The following is a 25,115-nucleotide window of genomic DNA, read 5'->3' as shown; positions in this document are numbered from 1 at the left end:
GGACGTTAACTCATGTCAAAGACTATACAATATTAATAAACGGCAAGTAGTGTTATGTCTCAATTAAAGAGAGATTAAAACTGATATATATGTCAGTCGAAGGAATTAAAAGTGATCCATCAAAGAGTTTAGTAAGACTTTCATTTCCATTACAAATATTTTCAAAACTTAAAGAACTTCAACCAAGTTCGATTAACTTTAATCAACAATTAATTTGATCAGCAATGTAATCAACAGCACAACTTTTAACTGTAAATATGCCATTCTTAATCTATATCCTTGTGGTATCAATAACCATTAAAAACTTATATACATAATATAAAAACTTATATAAAAACTTATTACATAATATAAAACAGACAAAATATTAATTAAAATAAGTTAAGAGAATAGATATATTCATTTCCATATTATGTATAAAATTTTTTTAATGATTTTTGATATCATGAAAATACATAAGTTAAAAACGAAGTACGATTAAAAGTTCTGCTGTTGGCTAGACTGGTGATCGAGCTAATCGTTGATTGAAGTTAATCGAACTTGATCGAAATGGCCCTTTTAAATCTTACATCGAATAAGTATCAAGATTAGAAGGGAAATATTTTACTTTTCCGGTGTTGGATTTACTAGATTGACAATTGCGCACTTATTTTCCACCAATCCCGTTGTCGAACAAAATAACGCAAACCTTCAATTATGAAAACGAAGAAAAATTGGGTCTTCTCTCTTGTATATACATAAAAGAAAAGAAAAAGAAAAAACAATTTCATTTTCTTTTGTCAATTTCTTTTTCCTTTTTTTGATCATTGTAAATAATATTTTGAATTAAAAATTATTCTGAAAGTAACGGATATAAAACTTAAAATATTTCAATCCTACAATATTTCGGGGAATTTAGTTATCTACTGTCGTACGAATTGTCAAATCATATCGATTTAGCCGTCATCTAGCAGCTGTTAAAAAAACTTCATAAGTTACAATCAAGTAACAATAATTTTCTAAAAAATAGTTTAATATATTAATACTTTTAACATATAAGAAAAACAATGGAAATGGCTAAGTTACGAATTTTGTCAAGAAGTTTACAAATATCAGTTCTAGTAAGTATTTTATTCCTATTCAGAATAATATCTATCACGTGTCGAGATGATGATATTACTTCATTAATGATTCGTACGAGGGCGTTGTGGTCATTTCTTTTCGGAAATATTCGTATATCTTCGTTCGATTACAAGAAACAAAATATGCTCAGCCGATATTATTTTTCTTCATCGACAGTCTCTTTCTAGAAACAAACTTTTATCTTTTTTTTTTTCTTTCTTTTTTTAACAAAGCCAAAATATTCAATAATGCCTAATTCGTTTATTATAAAAATTGAACGAGTAATAGCCATGAATTATTTTATACATATAAACTTATATTTTACTATTATATCATTTTAAAAAATCTCTTCTATTCTTGCTTTTTATGATTAAGTCCGCGAAATTCCAACGGAGTTTTAGTAAGATTGACGCAGTCAAATTAAAACCAGAAGAAGTGCTCTGCGAAAAAAATCGGAAGTCTTGCATCAACAAATTCAAACTTTTTAAGATGACGTACAAATACAAAAATAATGTGAATCAAGCGGCCGTACTTATACCAATCTGCATGTATAAAGGCGAAATTGGAATTCTTTACACCTTGAGATCTTCAAAATTGAATTCAAATCGAGGACAAGTCTCTTTCCCAGGTGGAATGTACGATAAAACTGATCGTGACCTAGAAGAAACTGCGTTAAGAGAAACTTGGGAAGAATTAAAAATACCTAGAAAAAAGATTGACATATGGACTTGTGGCAATTTAATCAATGGAAAAAATATAAACATAATGCCGGTATTAGGTTACATAGGTGAAATAGATCCGGAAAAACTAGAAAGGAATCCTGATGAAGTCGAAGAAGCTTTCATTATATATCTAAATGATTTTTGCAATCCATCCTTATGTCGTTTTACACAATTTCGTGATAGCTACACATTGCCTGCTTATCTTGGTGGTAAACATCGTGTTTGGGGTCTTACCGCTGCTATTACTCATATAGCTTTATCTGCTTTGTTACCCGAAGTGTATAAACATAAGCTTGTTCATTTAAAATCTATAGTTTCATCAAAGACGAAAACAAATAAGAATAGTACAATTGTAACCGGTCAAAATAATTGATAATCGATACAAATATTTAGGGTACAATATAATAGCTCTAAAAAATTGTCTTTTTAACAAATGTTATATAGAAATGTAGTATATATATTTATCATTATATATATTTTTCGCATACATATATATATATATATATATATTTATATATACATGTTTAAATTATTAAATCATCTGCTCTAATATTTCAATGATTTTCTTTGTAAATAAATTTATTCGAGAAAGTATATATTTTATAAGTATACGCTCTATTATAAATTTTCATTATTTGGCAACTTTTCCATCGATTTCAAAAATGATAGTAACTCGTGTATATGTATTTATTTATGAAATTCGTAACAAATACATTAAAAATATAAATATACATACACACGCGTGTAGTATGGTGAATATATTACAGGTGTGAAAGGAGTTGGTTTCACTCGGTATTTACGTGTGAATGTATATTTAATAGAATAGAAAGAGAAATAGAGATGAATTGAGTGGGGAAAACAGAAAGAGAAAGAGAAAAAGAGAGAGAGAGAGAGAGAGAGAGGGATAGAGAGAGAGAGTTAGGAAGAAAAGAAGAGAGGTAAATAATGGTATGGTGAACTCGATGTTCCCTCACGAAAGACAGTCGCAAAATCGCATGCGCGGCAGTTACACATGCATATACTTTAGAATTTAATGGTAAGAGTAAAGTGAGAATTGATATCTACAAAAAAAATAAGAATAAAAAAAGAAAAATAAAACAAAGTTCATAAGAATTCATAAAGGATTGAAATGCCGATGGAATCCTCGATATACTGGAATTCATTCGATTCTCAGAAGACGACTTCAGGTGAAAATTCTAACAATAGCGATCGTCACTACATTGATCCTTGGGATTTGGAAAATTATGTTTATCTTCGACGATATAGTATTAATGTTCCGACATTGCGTTATCAACAGGATCGACGAACTTGTTGTCAATCTGAATATTGGTAAGAGACAAATTTGTAATATAGAATTTATTATAAAATTATAGAATTCAAAATTATTAAAAGTTCCTTTAAATATAAAATGATAATAATGTATTTAAATATAAGAAGAAAGAGAAAGAAATTATCAAATACGAAATAAATTTAATGGTTGTAATTAATATGACAAATAATAAATACTGCGAAAAATGTAAGAAATGAAACTTTGCGATCGTACATTTTTGCACAAAAAGACACCAACATTACGAGCAATAAAAATCTTTATGCGTCGTTGGTAACAGGGTCACAGAAAAGCTACCCATTTTATTCGAATGGAAAACATGATCGGGTATAAATATTTTAAAAAATTACAACATCTAACTTTGTAATAATTCATTTATTAATAATATTATTTGTATAATATTAAATTTGTATAATAATAAATTTATTAATAATAATATTTGTAATAACACATATATTTTCTACGTAGATTTCATTATCTGTTTATCGTAATGAGAACTGAAATAATATAGTTTGTGTCGTGTGAAAATAGGTATAGCCAATCATTAAGAGAACCACAGTATAGTATACCAGCCTTTACGCAAAAATTATACTGTGACTCGTCCTGCAGAAAGGAGAACAATGCCTACTATTATCATCATCCCATCTACGAAGATGAAGTTTCGAATACTGCTTCGTATTCAATTTACTCACCTATTTCTGGTAAATAATTTTTTTTATGATTAATAAAATTTATGTAACAAAATGAAAATTGTAATTATCTTCAAATAATACGTTACAATGAAATTAATAATCAATGCATCCCAAGAATTAGGGAGAAATCCATAAATGACTATGATACATAACTTGCCTGATATAAATGTACCTGTGATGCGCTCATGCGTTTACGTGTGCATGCGTATGTATGTACATTGAGTACCATGAAGTACGTCTTGTATATACACATACATACAATCGAAAGCAACGAATTTCTCTATTTTGTACTTGTAATGGAATTTCTCCTTCTTTAATACCTCTCGGAAGTTATCGTTAAAGTGTTTTTACAATACCTAATCAAGCAAAAGTCTAATCAAGTCGAGCGAAACAAAATGTTTACCAATACAAATAATACACTATAATATTCTTTAATTTTTAATAAGCACTTGTTTTACATCTATACTTTTCTTTCGCGCGCGATCACTTTTCTTTCTCATGCAATTTAACTTTAAGTTATATTAAGAATCGTAATATCGATCTATTGAGATAGATAAGATTTGATCTTTTTATATTTTTTAGCCTTACCATCTTGTGAAATGAAAAATTATTCGATATCGGACTATGATTATAGATCCTTATACGCAAATTCACAAATACGTAAAGATACAGATCATAGATACGCAAGAAATTATTCTCATCGGAATATATCCAACGATAATGTACGATATTTTGGTATGATTTACAATTATAATTTATAAAGTTTTCTTCTTATAAATTTATTTATTACAAATTATTATTATGTGATTAACCTGTCACAGATAAATTGCAATATAACGTGGAAGAATATTATATGAGTATAAGAATGGCTCCAGTAGAAGAGAAGCATATGACGGATGTGATAGCACCATTAAATCTTGATTTGAATACATATGGACATCTTAAAATCGATTACACAGACAGTTGGAATTCTTTAAAAAGAAAAATTAGCAAATGAGTAGATTTTAATTAATATTTTACGCATTCAATATTTGACAGTTTACGTGTATTTAAAATTATATATGTATGTTTTTTTTTTTAATATATCCACATAATTTTTAAATGTTCCATCTAAATGTGCTTTCTTTTTCTATAAAATTTATATATGTGATTACTTAACATGAGAAATGCAATGTATTATGTTAATTGATTTATAAACATTAAGAATTGTAAACAAAATAATTATAAAGAAAATAATATTTTTAATAATATTTTAAATAATATTTATAAAGAAAATCAATATATATACAAATGTGAATATTATATATCAATTATCGCCTCTTTATCTTCATAATAAAGTTTTTTCTTTCTTTTAGTAATTGTCGACGTATCTTCGTCTATATCATCTTCATTCTCCATATCAGTAGCAATAACTTTCGGCATTTTCGATACATTTAATCCAGACCACCTTAAAGTAAAGTTTAATTTAAATTTTAATATTAAGTTTCATCATTTGATATGTTACAATATATAACAAATTTATTGCCTGAAAAATGGTTTTTTTTTTGTATTTTTAGTTTTAACATTTGCTGATAGTTGGTTTGACATGTTATCGATCGCTGGATGCTTTGCTTTTTTTCTTTGATTCTGCGTATTAGATGTTTTATAACAAAATCAACATATTAGAAAGTATATAAACTAAAAAGTATGTAAAAATGTATATACATTTTATTATATTTTTATACATTTAGTGCACACTTATTTAAGTCAAATACCTGTTGTTTCGATTCCAATAATGTTTTATATTTTTGTAATTCTTCTATAAACTGCTTTTCGAGTTTAAAAATTTCTTCTTTGTATCTTTCTTCTTGTAATGCTAATTCAGCTTTCAATACTTCGAGCTCATCCTGTAATCTACAAACTGTATACTTTTCTTTACTAATTCTATATAATATATTACTAATATATTATGAGAGATAATAAAATATTTTTATGATGAATATATATATATATATATATATATATATATATATGAGAAATAATATATAAGAATATATTATTTCTATATAAAAGAAAAACAAATAAAAGTGATACTTTGCTCATCTTCGATATTACGATCGATGTAAACGAGTCGAAGATGATTGCATTCCTGTCGGGATTCAAGCAAAGCTGTTTTCAATTCTTCCTTCTCTTTTCGTATTTCTTCTATAGATTTTTTACGTTGTTCTTCCAAAGATGAAAATGTCTTTGTTATTTTCTTTATTTCTTCTTCCATTTTGGAAGATTTAGCTTTTTCATATTGTAACAGCTCATCCTGAATATTACAGAATGTTTTTAACGCTAAGTATACCTGCACAATAACAATAATTTAATAATTTACTTATACTCGAAATACTATAAAAAGTCAATACAATAATCATTTATGTAACTTACGTTTTTTAGATGCGTAAAATTATCGAGTAATGCCTGTAAATCCGGACGTAAAGTTATTCGACTCATAGCCATATTAGTAAAGATTCAAGTTTCGAATTGGCGCGATTGTCATATAGTTAGAGATTAAGACGCCATCTTGAAAGAAATAGTAGTAATAAATACAAAAAAGGAGCGGGTAATTGAAGATTAAGTGTTTGTTGTTTTTTTCGAGAAATTAAAATACTATTTAAAATAATCTTTGATATTAATGTTTTTAATAAAATATTTGTGGTTTGCAATTTTCAAATGATTTCTTTAAAAACTATATCTGAACAAGCATATGTGTAGATACATGTATATACATACATTGACAAAAAGAACAATCGATATTCATTTGTATCCTTATCGATTTGTCATACTTTATACGATTGTAAAATAAAATCTAAGATTATAAATTAAATTATGGACTTTAAGCGACGCGCCAGAAAAGAGGTTGATGAAACAATTTTTGAAGAAATATGTGACGTTATATTTGATTTAATACCTCAAGGTATTTATGATTTTTGATAAATTAAAAACACATCAATAATTAACCTAAAAATAATTATATATGTTACTATAGCACCATCATTGAAACAATTTTTTTTAAACTGGAGTGCACTTAATCATAAAGAAAGGACACGATTGGATATTAAAAGTCGATTATGGTGTTGTCCGAAAAGACGGCAACTTTATAAATCGTTACGCGAAGCTATGATCCGTTGGGAAAATATACAGGACACTGAAGGTTATTATTTGTTTAATTATTAACCTGTGACAATCGTATACGTTAAAGAAACGTTAATGAAAAAAAAGATCTTTTCTATAATATCGATAAATTGTATGAAATAGGCGCTCCAGGATGCGAACCTAGTATGATCCCATCGCGCTATTCTCAACTTGAAGAAGAACTCGGAAATCTCGTTTGTAATTTGGAAATATTTTTTTTTAAAAAATATGAAAACTTATATGACCGAGTTGGTGAACAAATTAACAGTCCTCTGAATTTTAAGAGAGATAGGTTGTTGCTATTATCAAGTTGTAAAGATTATTGTCGCTTCATTGGCAATCCGAAGACTAGATCTCTACGTTCTGTACATAGCTGGGCTTGTTTCGTCGATAGTAAAAGCTCTGAAGAAGAGTTAAATGGTTACTTGACAAATTGATTCAGCAATAATCCTTGTTAATGACATATTTTTGTCCCATCATTCTCTCCTTTCCTTTTTGTTGTTTTTTTTCCCCTTAAAAATAAACGATCCCTTGCATCGAACGAACTCTCTTTTTCGATGAAAAAGAGACGACGTTAATGACATAAAATATTTTATTATATTATTTAGGGTCAAGGTGCACGAACGTACAATTAGATAATATAATTAATCGATTAATCACTAGCGCAAGTCATATAATAGAATCGAAGGAATTGGTGTATAAGATAGTTGCAAATTATACAGAACACTTGATTCGACTAAATTCCTTCGAAACATTCGATCGATAATCAAATGTTTTAATTGTTAATTGTTTTTAAAATGATCACTGCCGCTCATTAGGAGATACATACATAGTGCGCGTATACATCATCGCTAAATAACGGCTCAGGAACGAGATTTTCTTTTTTTATTTCTTTTTAATTTGTTGCATCTATGTTTCCTTTTGTTAATTTGTGTCAATCGGCGACACCATCGTGGAACGTAACTATTTATATTCTCACAAAAATCATCATACGTTTAACACAGAACATTCTTTGAAGGAAACTGCGAGTTTCCGAAAGTTCATATCATATTGAAATTGTCAGTTTTGACTTGCTTTCTTTACGTGCACAATTCACAAAAAGAATTGAACAAATTCATTTAATACACCATACTACACCACCTATTGTGTTTGTATATCAGTTTATCGAGATATATCGCATCGATGCATATTACTAGCGAATGCGCTTATTAACCGCAAAATTGAATGCGCTACAACGCGCATCTATCGGGCTTCTTATTTTTGTAATCTTTTCGCTGTGATATATAAGATTATATATTTGTTTTCATTCTAATGATGCGTCGTTATCAAACATATATAATATGCTTGATGTCATTCGAAATGTCCACCAAGAAGAACAACGAAAATACGAGCCATTGTTCTTCCCTGAAGTAGAATTTGCTTTATTAATAATTATACTAAAAATTCACATCTTTACTCTACGCAAAGCTGTGTTTGTGTGTATATGCGTGCGTTTGCTACGCACTCTCACGTAACATTCTATATCGATACTTATTTCTTTAAGTATCGGTCAGATCTTCATTAATGGATGTTACACAATTAATGTATCTAATTACTGTACGTTACCACTTATTGCTTAAAATTTATGCTCAAAAGAAAATCTTTCTACCTTTATATACAAGTACGCACGTATACATGTGTATATATACATAATGTTCGGATCAAGAATATAAAACAATATGTGTGTGTGTGTGTGTGTGTGTGTGTATATATGTATATATATACTTTTTTTACGTGTATTATTCAAATCTAACATATGTGCAACATATAATGAAGGCATTTTACATACGTAGAGTAGCAAGAGTATGAGTGAATATAGAATACATATTTTCTTGTTACTCCGATCACTTTATCGTTATTTTTAAGTGCATAACGTCCATCAATGAAAACCTAATTTAATCTACCTGAATATAGTCGATCATTCGCCCACTTTTTTAACACTAAAAGATTGTTTCCAGATACTCTATCGTTTACCGTATCTTTCTTATGGTCATAAATAACTGGTACCGTTTCACGGTAACAAAAAAAAAATTATTTTCTATATAACGTTTTTTAATACATCTTTTTTTTCCACGGAAGACCCGCACATAACAGTTTCTACACCCCGCTGATTAACAGGGACTCAGTTATAATCCACAAGTAGAAGTGTGGTCCCGAAATATTTTTCTTGACCTGTTTTTTTTTGTTTGTGGCATCGTTTCGTGCATCGATCACAATGTTCTCGAGTAAGACTCAAGCTGTATAAGATTCACACGGTGAATACGCCCAAAGTACTTGTGATTTGAGAATGTTTTTCTTTTTTCTTTTTTTGACTATCGAGGTTACGAACTGCCGTCTTTGTGTAACGATACTCCAAATTGTATCGATTTATATGTTAAAATAGAACACCATTGTTGCGTCTTTTACGCAAGGAGAGGGGGGCGAGGAATAATTGCTTTATACCCCACTAAACATACTTTAAAACGATAAAACGATACGATTTATAGTAAAAAAGTGTCGCAATATCGCTTCTTTAATATGCGATATCTACCATACGTAATAAAACTTTGTTCTTTTTTTTCCTTTTTTCTTTCTTTTTTTTCTTTTTTTTTTCTTTTTTTTTCTATTTTTTTTCTTTTTTTTTTTTTTTTTCTTTTTTATAATGTCATCACATAAGAGGCGCTCCGACACTCGATAAAGAAAGTGTTGCATTTTCAAAGCACAAATGTTTTGTCTTTTAACGAAGTTACAAACCCCTGTCTGTTCGAGCACGCAATTTATAGGCTAACTGTAGACAGGAGCATCAGAGTATCAGGACTTGAAACGCGTCGATAAAACTTTTTCCAGAGTTTACTACGCGTTTTTCGAATAAGTAAGGAGCTCTGTTATCCTTTCACTTGTATTTACAATTGCAAAGCAAACAACAAATCATACTATTACATATATTCGTTCTAATTGAACATTATCTATTGATATCTACATTATCTATATGATAAAAGAATTGATTTAAAAACTGGACAAAAGCATGACGACACTATCTAATAAGTTCATCGTGAATAAAAGCGACTCGAGAAACTCTTAGATTACCACAGTCACACATCTACATCATCATTTTCAAAATATCTCATACGTCCATACATTTCCACGACGTGTTCGCACGTAAAGGGAACAATCCCACTTTTATATTCGCCTTGAATAATTAATTAATTAACCATAACAAAAATTAAAATCAAATAATATATAAATCGAATTATTTTTTCTCCGTTTTGTCTTTTTTCATTCTTTCTTTTTTTTTCTTGAGAAGGAAAAATTTAAGTACACCTTGGCCTGAGATCGAATGACTAGCATTTTCGGTTATTATTTGCGCCACTATTTTGAAGACGTAAACGGTCTTGACGGCGTGGCCGCTTGCCCTTTACACTGAACACTTCCCTCAGTTTGTTACTCCTCTCCAATCGACCTCTTTTCAGTGCTTGAGTAGATCTTTTCTCAAGAACCTATATATGCAATAGAAATCAAAGATTAATACTCTAAAAAAAACAATAACGAATATCTTAACATAACGATTGCGCCCATTTTAGAGCCACTTCCAACAATTAGACGGAAGAGTTTATAAGCAAAGCTATATTAGTTTTTCATAAGTACTAAGTTAAGGTAATAAAGATCTTAGTGGACCAGAAAAAAAGGAAAGATAATAGCCGTTACAATGAACAGTTTGTATCTGATAAACACGACGGATTTTATGATTGACTAAGTCGAAAATTGTTCTTGTTAATATAAACAATCGAAAACGATAATAGTTACCTTTTGAGCGGAACGAAGCTGAATGACTCGGACTTTGTCACTATTGGTCCGGTTATTGGCAGGTCTACCGTCATGGATGGCCGGTCTGGATAATATATCGTCATCCTCACTCCTTCTTAGACTACGTTCTAAGGAAACGGTGGATAAATCTGAGGTACGAGCAGGCGGAGTAATATCCTCTTCGAGGTCTCGTTCCTCTGTAGCGTCTGGCGTAGGCGGTGGAGTATCAGGAGCGACCGGAGACACTGTTGTCGCTCGATAGACAGACATACTTGGGTGCTCGATTAACAAATCCTCGAGTGGTGAGGTTTCTACATTTACGGGTCCTGCCCGTGTAAAACATGCGGGTGGTGTAACATACCACGACTCCTCCAGCGCCGTTGCGCCCTCAACTAAAGGTACTAAAAAATTAAAAGGGGACTCGATTATGATTGATTATGATTATGATTATGATTATTATCTTGTATTTTTACTGTTTATTTTATAAATGTTTTATTTCTTTTTTTATATTTAAATCTGTTAAGTACTTTCCAAATGACCGGATATTATTCATCTCTTCTCGTTATCCCTTATCAATTCTTCGAATAAAAGTCATTCAACCCTATCTACTTTCGAATTGCGATCAATGGACTAATTCATACGCGAGACAGAGTAATCGTAAAGATAAAATACTTTCGTAAGTAATTTTTGTCTGATTCACTTAAACTTCAACCGAAATATTAAATATTTTTCTTTCTTTTTTCGTATATCTACGAAATATAAAAAAAGATTGAAGAAGTTTGATTAAACCTACTAGTGCGGTCGATGAGGATCCAATCGTCGCCCTCGACCTCCACCTGACTGAGTCTAGCTACTACAGGGAAATTCTCCAGACTTTCACTATTGGAAGCATTGCGCGAATTTTGTGTTGTGGAGATATTACCTCCTAGTAAATAGTTTGCCAAGCTACTTAGCATGTTGTCTATTATTTTTCTTCCTTTCCCTTTAATATCTGTAAGAATGAGAGATAAAATTAGGAATGATTTATCATATATCTAATATTATAAATGCTATTAGAATTTATGATAAGAAAATAGTTGTGACAGTGAATATTGACGTTATTTCTTTGTTAGTTAAAACTACAAAAAATCATTAGTAACTAGTATCTTTTGATTTTTTAAGTCGACTTATAATTCTTCGATAAATAGGTCAACTTAGTTTATCGCACGAGTATAAACATGTATTACACAAAATGCGTAATTACTAATACTAAAGAGAAAGGCGAATTGCCATATATACATGTTCATGGTCAAACTATCGTATAATTATTGTGAAGTTACGCCATGTATGAAAAGTGTAATCTTAAAAGAAGGCCGACAGGTACTCCAATAATTAAAAATTCGAAGAATATCTACTTAATTGAATAAATACATACACGTATCAGTTAGTATTTATGTACATAAATTTCGCTAATATCATAGATCACGTATTTATAATAAAAATTGAAAACGCATGCGTTTTTATATTCGATCGACAAAAGACACTTTTTACATTTCATAACGTATTGATACAAGTTAAAACAAGTTGTAGCACGTCGCAAAAGATATATAAGTACTATCCACGTCAGCTTTGCGTTTCGAACTAACACGATCTTTATTTTAGCTCGATAAGAAACGTCGGATCTCTATCGATGATGCAATTTGCGTTCCGCTTTTCACGTCTACCACTAAAGACTAGGTAGGATCGAAAGTTGGTAATAAAACTCAACACACAAACTCATCATTCGTATTCGCTTCGCATCTTTCAATACAATTTATTCGTCGTACGTGAACGAAATAAATTTATACAATTATATTTGATTAATCTATATTATCGGTTTAATATATTCACATATTAATTCTGCCTGTCTTTGTTATATTATTCGAATGAAAAGTTGTATTCTAAAAATTGATATTTATAATTTCATTAAAGAGAGATTTCGTTATATGTACGAAGACAAAAAAGTTAAAATTATGTCATCAAATTGCATCCGCAAATACGAACAGAAAATTCCGTACCTTGGTTATTTTCGATGACCTTCAAAATCATTCACGCCAATGTTTTTTGTTGTCTAGCACAAAACGCTCTCTCTCATTTCTTTATAGTTTACATCGATAAATAAAGAAACAAATTATTCCGATATGAAATCAAATGAATAAGCGAATAAATAAAAGAAAGTACGTATGTAGCATATTGTTCATTTTATTTGATCAAAGTTCGAAATTTATTTAAAAATTATTTAATTGATTTATTTTATGATTAAAAAAAAAGGAAAAAGAAAAGAAAGGCAGAAAAAAGAAGAAAGAAAAAGGCTATACTAAGAGATAGAATATGAAGTGTAAGAACATTTTCGAAAAAGAACAATCGTTCCTGGCTAGCGTTGAAATATCGCTACAAAAATAGAAGCATTAGCTCATGAACTGTTCGCGAATCGACGATATTGCACAATGGATTGTGTGGCGTGTTGGCAAGAATGATTTCAACTTCGTCAGAGAAAAATAAAAATACACAAGAGGGTGTCAACGGCCTGTTCCTTCGTTGTCGCAAAGGAACATGTTTCCCGAGGGTCGTGCTATGCCTTTCACGTATCTACCTTGCCATTGCCCTTGCACTAATGACGATAACGACACTGCGAGCTCCAACGATATAAATATCCAACTAAAACAACGTGACTTAACCGTTATTTCTATTCTGCTTCCACAAATTGTGAAATAACGTTTTTATCTATCATTAGTATTTCAATATTACAACCTATATTATAACCTATTATATTATAATTATTATATATCAATTGAGTACATATCTCTTCAAAGTAACAAGTTAATTTTATTTATCTTATAAATATAAACAGTTTAATATATTTTATGAAATTTCTTATATCTTATCGGACATAGAATTTTTAGTAAAAGTTTATTACTAATTAATAGCGTATCTGTGATATAATGATAAAAGAGTAGTTATAAATAACGGCCGTATAACGCGTTGTTGCAATGATAACTTTGTAATCTAACAAACGATATTTTATATAGGATAGAACAAAAATATATCTTCCATAAAACGCGTGATCATATTTTCTGCAATGCAAATGACATTTTATATTAGTTTACAATTTTCAATTAAAATCTGTTTTATCACCTTACAATAGATTAGACGTAATTAAGATTTCGATTAAGAAACTATTGAGGTTAAAGTCTAACAAGTTTTCTTTGTGATAGATTAATCAGAGAAAATCATATTTCTAAGGAAAAAAATAAAAAATGAAATTAGAATTATAATGAAATGTATAGATTCACCGTTAAAGGACCTATTGGAAAAACGTATCCCCCACCAATAGCACCCTCTTACCTGTTCTGTACTTGGTTGCTACGCGCTGTAGCCGACGAAATATACGTACAAACAAAGACTGCTTCAAATGATCGTCCCCCTCTCGACACAACGGCAGAGTAGCCCTTCTTAGAACTACTTTCTACCAGTTCTTCTCTAACACTGTTTTATGATAAATAAATTCTATCTTAACAAAAATGGGAAACACCTAACAATCGTAAACAATAAGATACACTTGAAAGATCTTCAACATTTTTCTATATTTACGATAATAATAAAACAATCGATATTTATACACTTCTCTAATTGATTCAATTTCATATTAATTGAGCTTATACAAATGACCTTGAAAAAAGCCGCGTAATTCGGATTTAAACATTGTCGAAACGTTTTTATAGTTACGAGTCTTCTTTCTGATCACAATGATGAACCTCGATATGATCTATACGGATGAATCGTAGTTGAAAATGACCTTGATTTCGAATTTATTCCTTATAAACCTTCGTATAACTTCGAGTAGTTTTCCTCGACGCAATAGAATCTCTTGAAAAGATGTAAAACTATGATACGATGATCCCGGCTCGCTTATGTATATGACGCGTGGATGCATATACGTGTGTTCATATAAATGGTGCACTCATACTCGTTTACAAACGTCTCTCTTTCCTTTCTTCTCTCTTTACTTCGAATGTGCGCGCGCGCGCGTGTTCTCACGTAAGCACGTAACTTGTAATAGATTGTCGAAAACTTAAATCTTAAGTCTGTTCCCTTCGTATATCTCTTGTTTCACACAAATATTTGGATTTTTCTTTATTTGTCTATCCCTCTTTTCAATTTGTCTCTTTCTATTTAACCCCTCCCCTTCTCTTTTTCTTTTTCCTATGTCTAGTAGATATATAGATGATAGACGAATAAGAATGAGTTTTGTTCATCACGTTTGACAGCTCATTTTCTTCCGCAATAATTAACTGAAGTATCGCGTATATATAAGTAAAGATCTTATGTAAGAAAGTGAAGGAGGGGGAGGGGGAGACGGGGAGAGAGGAGAGGGAGAGAGAGAGAGAGAGAGAAAAAGAAAGAAAAAGAGAGAGACAGTAAAATATAAGTGACACGTAAAGAAAGTAACACGAAAGAGAAAGAGAAGATGGAAAGAAGAAAACAAAAAACGATAGAGAAGAAAACGGAATCACTCGCCTGAACAATGTTGCGTTTGAGGAGCCGTGGTAGCAACTGCCCGCAGTAACAGTCGTCAGCTGATTTCGACTGGCTGGCTGGATGGCTGGCTGGGTAAGAGAAGCGTTGATTGGTAGAGATCCTGGAAGGGGGGGAAGGACGGTTGACGAGTAGGGCGATAGTAGAAGGAGCGGCATGGCGCGGCCGGTGAGGGAGAATCATTTCAAAGCATAGACAGGAACGTATCACGAGGATGACGATAAGTCATCATCCCAGATGTCAATACTCTTCACTTTTTCACCTTTCCATTTTGATTATTTATTTCTCTTATATATTCTAATGTTCAATACGTACAAAAAACATATAGTATCAATGTCACGCTATTATTTTTACAAAATATATACATATATACGTGCACTTATTATAATTCTATCGTAAAATTATTAATACCATCAAAAATGACATCGTCGTAGACGATTAGTTCTGATCGATCGCACGCCATCATAAAATTCCATTCATTCATCTATTAGTAGGAATCGGAATCGTGATTGCTTTCATAAATGTTTTGGTTATAAAAGTACTTTTTTATCGAAAAAAAAAAGAAAATATGCGTTGTTCGTTCGTTGTTCTAATCATTAAAGATGAACTTTGTACACGCGTAAGTTGTTACCGTTCGCTCAATTTAGAACGTCAAAAGGTCGTCATAATATCGACAGAAGGCAAGTCCGAGTATCGTAAGAATTATATGATGCCTTTGTCCTCTCTCGTAGGAGCGAAGACATATATCACAAAAATAGAACTTATGTGCAATATTTCTTACGAAAATGATTTCGACTTGGCATCGATATATTTCTTTCTTGGAAAGTTCTATCAATTATAATTCGTATGCGCATTAAGTAGATATTCGAGCTAATGATTTTTTAAAATATGAAAGGGGACTTTAGTCTTTATATCACGGTACTGAGATAACTAAGTAAGTGGGAGAACGCTCAGCTGAGCGAACAGCTGCTGGACGCTTCTTAACGATAGAAACCAATGCAGCTTCCTGAAAAATTATTTATCTTTTCAATTCTTCTTTCATTTTATACAACAAAAATATAACGTCACACGTTATCACGATTACGAGGATCACAGTCGAGAATTATACGATTAGTTATGCTAATTACCAAATAATTAAACATAAACAATCGTTTGATTTGTACTCAGCAGCTTGAGTGGTTAGATGTGACGTATATAATGCCACTGTATGTATACCATCATTCGACAGTGGTTCTCAAAGCTTTAGAAATTTATATTGAGCGAAAATAATAAACGATTTGATAAAGAAGTTAAATGATAATTGTTTCAGTTTTTTTTATATAATTCAATAATCGTCAAATATCACTACGAATGCAAAACCAAAGGATGATATTTCAATCGAATTAGTTCAGTTATGTTTAATAGATAATTTATTTATATTAGTCATATTGAAATATACATATATTAAAAGCCATCTAGAATAATTATAAAAAACGATAAAGCGCGTACAATTTTTACAGAATCGAAAGAATATCTCTGACTAAATAGGAAAGAATGATAGTTTCATGAGACTGCGCTGTTTGTCACGTCGATAGTTATTTCAAAGGGTTTCCGTCACTTCGCCATCAACGAAAAACTTTTGTGTACATTGTAAATACTTCGTCATTAATATTATAATTCTTTTATTCTTTATGTGTAATAATGGGTTTTTAAAGAAATAACTAAGTGTATTAAAATAAAAATGATTGATAAATATATGTACAAATGATTTTTAATCTTATCCTATTGTTCGATTGAAATTGGTAAAGCGTGTAATGTATTTATCGATTTTACTTTGTTAATAGGATTTAGGAAACATACGAAAATCTTTTATGATTTTATGTTTTTAAATTAATATTATTTGTATAAAATTGTATAGTACGAATTAATTAATATAAATTAAAGACATTAATTAACAATTTGTGTTAATACTTTTGCCTTTGTATCTTTTCTAATTTTCTCATGAAGTTATCAACTTTTTCTTTAGCAACTGCATTTTCCCAGTTTCCATTTATCTTAAAACTTGATCCAATTATTACCGCGTCTGAAGACATATAACGATCTATGTTATCAATAGAAACTCCAGATCCAACAAGAACAGGTCCTTTTGCCACTTTTTTAACTTCTGTACATTATTAATTTTATCTTATATGTAAGTAATATATATAATCATATTTTAATTTAAAATATTGGAACAGTACCATTCAATTCTTGTACATCTGCAGGATCCCCAGTTGCACAACCTGTTAATATAACTCCATCGACTAAAAAGAATTCTGCAGCTTTGACTGTTTCTGATATGTTGATATCTGATGTTATTGCATGTGAACTGCATGGTTGAAAAAATAAAAAACGTAACAACAAAATAATTAAATTATATATAGTTAATTTTTACCTATGTTTCTTTTTGATATCTGCAAAAATAAGAATATTATTTGCGTCAATATATTTCCTATAACGAAGAAGATTTCCTGAACAACCATCCATAAAACCTTCATCAGCAACATGTGAAAAAATGTAACCTTCGCTTCTGATAAAATTAAAATCAGCAGCCTTTGCAACAGCTAATGCTTCTTTATTACAACCTGCTAAAATCTGTATAATCAATAAAAAAATAAAAATTATAATTTATATAAAATTATATACCAGTCTAACTCATACCTGTGTGCCACAAGCTATGCTTTCAGGCATTAATTTCCTTATTTCAATACAAATTCTTGTCATCATGGCTGTAATTTCAGATGATATGTCTTTAGATTTAACATATGGAACATCATGCATGTTTTCTACAATAATACCATCCTAAACATAGTACAATAAAAAAAATAATCACACAAGACAAAAGATTTAACGTTATTATTAACAATTTACCACTTGACAATCTTTATAAATCATTGCTTCCCTCAATGAATTTTTTATTATTTCTTTCATATTTCCATTATATTTAGGAGTACCTATAAAATATATTGAAATTATATTTTTAACATTCCAAGTTCTATTTTTGTACAAAAAATATTAAATAAAAGAAAAAAAGATCTTATACCAGGTAATGCACCAACATGTATCATTCCTATAATGGAACATGATTTTTTTGGAAATAATTCACGAAATCTTAACATATTTCTATCTAGATTTAACTTCTGTGGTTCGAGCACGCAAAATGTTCTGCATAAAGTACGGAACATATAAAAAGCATATTGTATATGTAATCAGCGTATACTCTTAGGAGTATATATATATGTTATAACATGTGATCACAGTGCTGCGTAGATACATATATATGTATATTTATATATACAACGAAAGGTACAATATTAATACATTGTTCTTTTCGTCATTTATAGTTTTATAAATTATTTCATAGAAATAAAGTACTATAAGAAAGAGTTATAAAGAGCTTATCATATTAAGTTTTATAACCTCTTTTCAAAGATGACAGCTTTCATATGTTCTTAAAAAAAGTCAAACTTCATATATACATATTGGCTTTTGTCTATTTTATGTATAAATAATTAAAATAAATACTATTATAACAAATGTTACGTTACAACTTATTAAGTATTACAAAACAAGTAAATTATTCATCAAAGAAAAAAGTAATTAAATATACTAGTACAGGTATGTAAATTAACTATTGTTTATGAAACTGGGAATAACATTAAAGCGTTGTAGGATTGCTGTTACTAGGCACTAGTTATACGCTTTTTCATCCAAATAAAAGGAGGTCATTACAATCTAAAATTGCGAGTCTAACTAGATTTGGAAGATCACTTGTAATAGGATTAACAGTATCTTTAGATTATTGGGTAGCTCCATTAATGGGATATACAGAATCTGAAATTCATCAGCGATCAGCACATCGTATTGTACAAGGTTGTTTGCAAAATGGAGGAATATATATAAAACTCGGACAAGGCTTGGCAGCTGTTAATCATATCCTTCCTAAAGAGTATGTTAATTCTTTAGAAATTTTACAGGTATCCATAATATGTAGCAAATTTTATCATTGGTTATTATAACATTTTATTGATAAAAATATTTGCAACCATTTCTTTTATTAAGGATAAATGTTTAACGCGTGATGAAAATGAATTACAAGAAATATTTCTACAAGAATTTGGAAAAAGACCTAAGGAAGTATTTCATAAGATTGATGAGCATCCTATTGCAGCTGCTAGTTTAGCCCAGGTATACAAATAGACAAATAAATCCATTTTTAAATGAATGCTTATATTTACTAATTGAATCTATAACTTAATATGATAAACAAATTTAGGTTTATAAAGCAGAAACTATGGATGGTAAATCTGTAGCTGTTAAAGTACAATATATTGATCTTAAAGATAGATTTTATTCTGACATGAGAACATTAAATTATTTGCTAAAAATCATTACAATTATGCATCCAAAATTTAATTTACACTGGGTAGTGGATGTAAGTAAATATAGTATACACATATTTTTTTCTTTATTCTTTTTACGAATTGTTTTAAAATTGATTTTAGGAGCTTTTTGAAACTTTATCACAAGAATTAGATTTTGAAATAGAAGGAAAAAATTCAGAGAAATGTGCAAAAGATCTAAAACAACATGATTATGTACATATACCTAAAGTTTATTGGGATCTCAGTACAAAGGTTAATAAGTTCACCATAAAAATGAAGAATTAATTAATGTTTTTAAATCCTTATCGTAAATTATCTTACTTTGTAAATATTTTTATTTTAGAGAATCCTTACAACTGAATGGATCGATGGCATTAAGATAAATAATGTCAAAGAATTAAAAAATAAAGGACTAAACATGTATGATATAGACACGAAACTAATTACTTTAATGGCAGAACAAATTTTTCATACAGGATTTGTTCATGGTGATCCTCATCCTGGCAATAGTAATGTTTCTTAGTTTATTATAACTTTTAGATATCAATAGATTTTAAAAAATATAAAATAGATTCTTGTAACAAAATAATGTGTTATCTATAGTTTTTATTAGGAAGGGACAGGACAATAAAGCGCAAATAGTTCTATTAGATCATGGATTATATGAATATTTGCCAGAGAAAACAAGAATTAGCTTATGTAATTTCTGGGAATCTATGATTTTGAAAAATACTCATGCTTTGAATGTATATGGTAAAGAATTGAATGTGGAGGGTATGGAGAATGTTATTAAAATTTTGTAGCCAATCTTTATAAAAGTTCATTGCCTTATAAGTAAATATAGTATATTTCTAGATCCCATTCTTCTAGCTGAAATATTAACTCAAGCACCATATTCATTATCTTCGTTTTTAACAACTGAAAAAGGAAAAAGATTGAAAGAACATATGATTCAACAAGCACAAGAACATTTTGATAGAATTACAGCAACATTAAGAACAATGCCCAAAACTATGATGTTGATTATTAGGTAAATATTGTACATTATTTCGCCAACATGAAAAATCAAGGCACTGATAAAAATAACTATATACTTTTTTATTTAAGGAATTTAAATACTATACGTGCTATCATACAAGATCATGGAAGTATGGTAGATCGATATAGGATAATGGCACAGATTGCTGTACGTGGAAAATATAAAGTTACAAATCTATCAGTTAGTAAATATATTAAGGGGACAATGTATAAGGCAAAATTTGAAACATATTTATGGTAAGTTCGTTTCTAAAATTGGTAGATATTATTAGTATTATTTAAATTTATTTATAATTTTTTACAGGTTATACAGTTTCGCTCAATGGTTACTTAAAACTTATTTAAATTTTTTGTGGTTAATAGGATACGATACCAAACAAATTGTGGAACTTGTAGCGGCTCAATATTCGCAATAATTTTTTGTTATTTAATTAAATAAAAATTTAATTTTTTATTTACATGTTAAATGTATGTAGGAAGGTACATCATGAAATAACTACAATATATTAATTCTGTAAATATTATTTTATGCCAAAATTATTGTTATGTTGTATATTATGAATTATTCATTTTGATTAAATCATTGAATTAAAAAAAAATTTACAAATAGAAGTTGTATGTTATATCACTTTTATACTGACAACTAGATACTTTGAAAAAATTATATTTAATTTGAGAGTTACATTGTATAATTCAATACCTTAATGAAATTCTCTTGTATATGAAATATTAAAAAAACACTATTTTTAATATACTATTTTAATAATTTGTTATACATTTGTATTTATTATTACTAAAAAATAATAATGCACTTTTCCATTCATAATAATTTACGTGGTAAACATAATGGTAGATCAAGTTTAACTAATTATAACAATATCTTTCTTATTTATATTTATAATTTTTATTTTATTACAAATTATAACGACACCTTTTTTCATGATTAATTCGTGATCATAAAGAATATAACAAAATCCTTCCAAATAAATTTATTACCTAGTAAATACATTATTTGAATAAATTATTACCTAGGAAATGACTTCATCAGTAAAATCTGAAAGAAGCTTGACATATTATGCATTACTTATATGATCATTATTGTTTAAAAACAATGGAACAATAATAAATTCTTCATTCTTTTCTGTATTTGTATATATGAAACACTGGTGGCATTCAATCTAATATTATAAATTTTGTGTTAATAAAATAATATAAGAAATTATTAATTGTTTAAGCATTTTTAACAATTGGTACTATATACTATTTTATACTTGAACAATTTGTTCTTTAAAAGATATTGCATTAAAATATTAGTGACATGGATAAGTAATGCGCTAGCTAAACTACATGTTCCAGTAAAAGATGATTTTTTTAATGACCTAATGTGAACTTTGTAGGATGCAATGCACATTACTTATCTGCTGACTTCAACAGGAAAAATAATGTATCAGAATAGAGAAGAAAGTTTTCTAGGTATTACCATGTATGTACATTCAACTTTTAATATGGTAATACAAACTCAAAATAGACAGATATTTTGTTGATGTATGTAATACTTTCAGTTTTGTTTTATGTACTGATGTAATAAATTAAAGAAGTATGATTTTTCGATATAAGCAAGCTGAGATAGATTTTAAAAAAGAATTCATGATATCCATGGAAAAAATGAGAAATTGTTTAGGCAGTTTTTGCTCGAATAGCAGCACGTTTTCCTGTGACAGCCTGGAATATACAATACAATACATTATAGTAAAATATAATATTACAACGTATTTGTTATATTAAATATGCATATAAAAGTTTCTTACTTGAAATCCAGATTTTATACTGGCTACAGAGCACCTAGACCCACAAGTTTCACATTGTAAGAAAAATAGTCGAGTATCTTTTTGAAGAATAGTGTCTGGTGAACGACATGTGTGACAGGTAACATATTCCTTGATATATCTCCTAAGCACATTCTCAATTTGTTTTTGTTGGAAACGTCCTTTAATAATAAGTTGACTGTTTCCATCTACAGAGCCACTTGTACCCAATTCAGCCAATAAGAAATCAAGTAAATGTTTTGGTTGTCTATGTAATGTTTTACATATCTATAAAGGAATTTTGTAAACATATCAAAAAATGTCTTTGTTAAAATATTACACAATATTACATTTATAACAAGATATTACCTCTGTAAAATTAGCAAAAGATGTTTTCTTTGTACCTATACGTACAACCTGTGGAGGACGCATAACAAATTTCTGCTTCTTACCAGCAACCATATCAGGATTCTTTTCTCGCATGATGTTGAATACTCTTACAAGTAATTCATCATACGTATAATCTCTATCTGATCCTACCCACAAACTTGTTTCCTCCACTAAAGAATAAATATATTTCTTAGAAATAGATTTCGAAGAGAAAACATATTTGAAATGATAGAATTTATAAAACTAAATATTTTTACTATATTACATGAATCTGATATATAAAGAATCCCTCTTTTCCTTACCATACTCTGCACTTCGCTCAGATTCAGTGCAGCATGTTAACAAATAATAAATAAGATAAACCAACTGAAACATAAACAGATAAATCTATATTATATTATATTTACCATTTTCTTTGTCTTCGATTTCTTTACGCTCTTCTTCTGCCACTAATTCGTCTAGATCCTTCTTCTTCTTCTTCTTCTTTTTTGTTTTTGAAAAATCCATATCTAAATCTAAATTATCATCTACAGCAGTTTCTTCCACTGGTGGCTCCATAACATCCTTTAAACATATACATTTATGAAATATTATTATAATTAACTACATTTTTTTTAAGATACAAAATACATTATGATGTACAAATGAGATTAACATCATTATTTTTAATGATATTTACTTCTTTTTTTGCATCTGGTAAAGCAGCATCTAAGTCATTTAAATTAAATGCCTTTTTCTTTTTTTTCTTTTTTTTTCCAAAATTTTCCAGATCCAAAGTTTCATCATCCTCAGCCATAAGAGGTTCTGGTTCTTGATTTTCCTTATCACCTGTCATTTCATTAGCATCACCAGTGCTACCTGCTTCATTGAATTCACCATCAATGTCAAATACACCCCTCTTTTTCTTTTTCTTTTTCTTTAAGCTGGGGTCAAAAATCTATAAAGATATACAATTATTAAAATCATATCTCTTGGGTTATTTTATTCAATTGTTTTTGTAATTACAGAATAAATATAGCACAATATTTTAATTTTATGGAATTGAAGAAAGTTGATTGTATTTTATAAAATTAGTGTAATATTGAACTAACATCTGGACATCATAATTATATTGATTAAATACTTTATTACACGCAAACTTTTTATGTAAATCGATAGTCCAAAAATAAACAGTGATTTTAATGAGAGCATTTATCTAGAAGTAATGTGAATTCTATTTATTATACATTATGAGTATAAGCTCGTGACGAAAATTTTTATGATGGCGAAGTATCCACATGCTTTTGAGGTTGGGTTTCTCTCAATGGGCACGAGTTCTTGCTTTTGAGACACTAATGTTTATAAAATTCTTTTAAATGTCAAAAAGATTACTATATTTTTTTTCATTATATGAAATATTAACGAAAATATATAGGATGTATTAACAGAACCATGATTTTACTCTCTTCATTCATATTAAAATATGTTGCTTCTATATAGTCTTGTAGGACAACATACCGAATCTTCTTCTGTCATTTTGTATGTGAAATTAAACCGTTGAAGATTTTACAGAAATTTCAATATTTTCTAATGACTTTAAATAGCTAATTTTACAAATATCTTCAATCGACACTCATCCATCCAACGTATTCAAGACTTCTTCCAGAGTGTTGCATCAGAAATTCGACTTTTGAACCTGTGGGTGGATTTTTATTACAGCGACATGTTGACCCATATGATGGCGATTCTTATAAAGAGATAACGTTTATTGTTCATAAGTGAGACATGTTTCTAAAACTTTAAATTCTTTTATTTTTTGTGATCTTTCAAAATTAAATGATTAAGTTCCGTAAAAAGTAAAACAATTTTCACCTGAATAATTTTGACAAATTGATAATCTCCCAATTATGACACTCGATAATAATGTATGCCAAGATTAATAACATATTACTGTATTTGAATTTACATAATATAATTTTACGAATTTACTTCATAACCATTCATATAGTATTTATTTATAATTTATTTTGGATATCTAAATTAATATTATAATTTTAGAGGATACTATATACAATTACATTACTCCAATCAACGAGTTGATAACTTTAATTTTCATGAAACGA

At 29.1% G+C, this 25,115-nt stretch overlaps 8 protein-coding genes across 12 annotated transcripts; 4 read left to right on the top strand and 4 right to left on the bottom strand.

The window, feature by feature from the left end:
* The first annotated feature begins 897 nt into the window (after positions 1-897).
* Positions 898-2,952, top strand: LOC118448759 (mitochondrial coenzyme A diphosphatase NUDT8). Its single transcript, XM_035882443.2, has 2 exons — positions 898-1,100; positions 1,477-2,952. Exons 1-2 carry the CDS (start codon positions 1,047-1,049, stop codon positions 2,194-2,196), a joined length of 774 nt encoding a protein of 257 aa, XP_035738336.2. The 5' UTR covers positions 898-1,046; the 3' UTR covers positions 2,197-2,952.
* On the top strand, positions 2,941-5,009 carry LOC118448761 (uncharacterized). Its single transcript, XM_035882445.2, has 4 exons — positions 2,941-3,152; positions 3,682-3,851; positions 4,425-4,577; positions 4,664-5,009. Exons 1-4 carry the CDS (start codon positions 2,953-2,955, stop codon positions 4,837-4,839), a joined length of 699 nt encoding a protein of 232 aa, XP_035738338.2. The 5' UTR covers positions 2,941-2,952; the 3' UTR covers positions 4,840-5,009.
* Positions 4,905-6,723, bottom strand: LOC118448760 (uncharacterized). The gene is made up of 6 exons (XM_035882444.2): positions 6,600-6,723; positions 6,255-6,389; positions 5,916-6,171; positions 5,597-5,742; positions 5,368-5,468; positions 4,905-5,289 (listed from the first exon to the last, which is right to left on the bottom strand). Exons 2-6 carry the CDS (start codon positions 6,324-6,326, stop codon positions 5,142-5,144), a joined length of 723 nt encoding a protein of 240 aa, XP_035738337.2. The 5' UTR covers positions 6,327-6,389; positions 6,600-6,723; the 3' UTR covers positions 4,905-5,141.
* Positions 6,533-9,370, top strand: LOC118448764 (uncharacterized). Its single transcript, XM_035882453.2, has 3 exons — positions 6,533-6,783; positions 6,856-7,020; positions 7,125-9,370. The coding sequence occupies exons 1-3, from the start codon at positions 6,696-6,698 to the stop codon at positions 7,436-7,438; spliced, it is 567 nt and encodes a 188-aa protein (XP_035738346.2). The 5' UTR covers positions 6,533-6,695; the 3' UTR covers positions 7,439-9,370.
* TP53INP (Tumor protein p53 inducible nuclear protein) lies at positions 7,453-15,451 on the bottom strand. 4 transcript variants are annotated; one of them, XM_035882436.2, is made up of 4 exons: positions 15,360-15,451; positions 11,617-11,814; positions 10,824-11,224; positions 7,453-10,516 (listed from the first exon to the last, which is right to left on the bottom strand). In XM_035882436.2, the coding sequence occupies exons 2-4, from the start codon at positions 11,777-11,779 to the stop codon at positions 10,361-10,363; spliced, it is 720 nt and encodes a 239-aa protein (XP_035738329.1). In that variant the 5' UTR covers positions 11,780-11,814; positions 15,360-15,451; the 3' UTR covers positions 7,453-10,360. The 4 variants fall into 4 exon arrangements, with proteins under 4 accessions (XP_035738329.1, XP_035738330.1, XP_035738328.2 ...); XM_035882437.2 differs by lacking the exon at positions 15,360-15,451 and adding an exon at positions 14,187-14,327; XM_035882435.2 differs by lacking the exon at positions 15,360-15,451 and adding an exon at positions 12,860-12,940.
* A 1,763-nt stretch (positions 15,452-17,214) lies between these two features.
* LOC118448758 (uncharacterized protein F13E9.13, mitochondrial) lies at positions 17,215-18,605 on the bottom strand. The gene is made up of 6 exons (XM_035882441.2): positions 18,439-18,605; positions 18,267-18,349; positions 18,057-18,197; positions 17,791-17,990; positions 17,597-17,724; positions 17,215-17,520 (listed from the first exon to the last, which is right to left on the bottom strand). Exons 1-6 carry the CDS (start codon positions 18,578-18,580, stop codon positions 17,321-17,323), a joined length of 894 nt encoding a protein of 297 aa, XP_035738334.2. The 5' UTR covers positions 18,581-18,605; the 3' UTR covers positions 17,215-17,320.
* A 266-nt stretch (positions 18,606-18,871) lies between these two features.
* On the top strand, positions 18,872-21,407 carry LOC118448753 (putative aarF domain-containing protein kinase 5). Of its 2 annotated transcripts, XM_035882427.2 has the most exons (10): positions 18,872-19,013; positions 19,068-19,372; positions 19,458-19,583; positions 19,672-19,830; positions 19,901-20,032; positions 20,124-20,289; positions 20,384-20,554; positions 20,636-20,810; positions 20,888-21,055; positions 21,123-21,392. In XM_035882427.2, the coding sequence occupies exons 1-10, from the start codon at positions 18,932-18,934 to the stop codon at positions 21,232-21,234; spliced, it is 1,596 nt and encodes a 531-aa protein (XP_035738320.1). In that variant the 5' UTR covers positions 18,872-18,931; the 3' UTR covers positions 21,235-21,392. The 2 variants fall into 2 exon arrangements, with proteins under 2 accessions (XP_035738320.1, XP_085512230.1); XM_085656104.1 differs by lacking the exons at positions 19,672-19,830; positions 19,901-20,032 and having other exon boundaries at positions 21,123-21,407.
* Positions 21,408-22,294: 887 nt separating this feature from the next.
* eIF2beta (eukaryotic translation initiation factor 2 subunit beta) lies at positions 22,295-24,687 on the bottom strand. The gene is made up of 6 exons (XM_035882439.2): positions 24,511-24,687; positions 23,693-23,950; positions 23,421-23,577; positions 22,993-23,183; positions 22,627-22,911; positions 22,295-22,540 (listed from the first exon to the last, which is right to left on the bottom strand). Exons 1-6 carry the CDS (start codon positions 24,526-24,528, stop codon positions 22,496-22,498), a joined length of 954 nt encoding a protein of 317 aa, XP_035738332.1. The 5' UTR covers positions 24,529-24,687; the 3' UTR covers positions 22,295-22,495.
* Positions 24,688-25,115: the final 428 nt, after the last annotated feature.

This window comes from Vespa mandarinia, chromosome 3 (genome assembly GCF_050613455.1).
Source record: "Vespa mandarinia isolate Hongniang chromosome 3, ASM5061345v1, whole genome shotgun sequence".
NCBI classification, from domain to species: Eukaryota; Metazoa; Arthropoda; class Insecta; order Hymenoptera; family Vespidae; genus Vespa; species Vespa mandarinia.
This window is presented reverse-complemented; position numbering and strand designations above follow the sequence as displayed.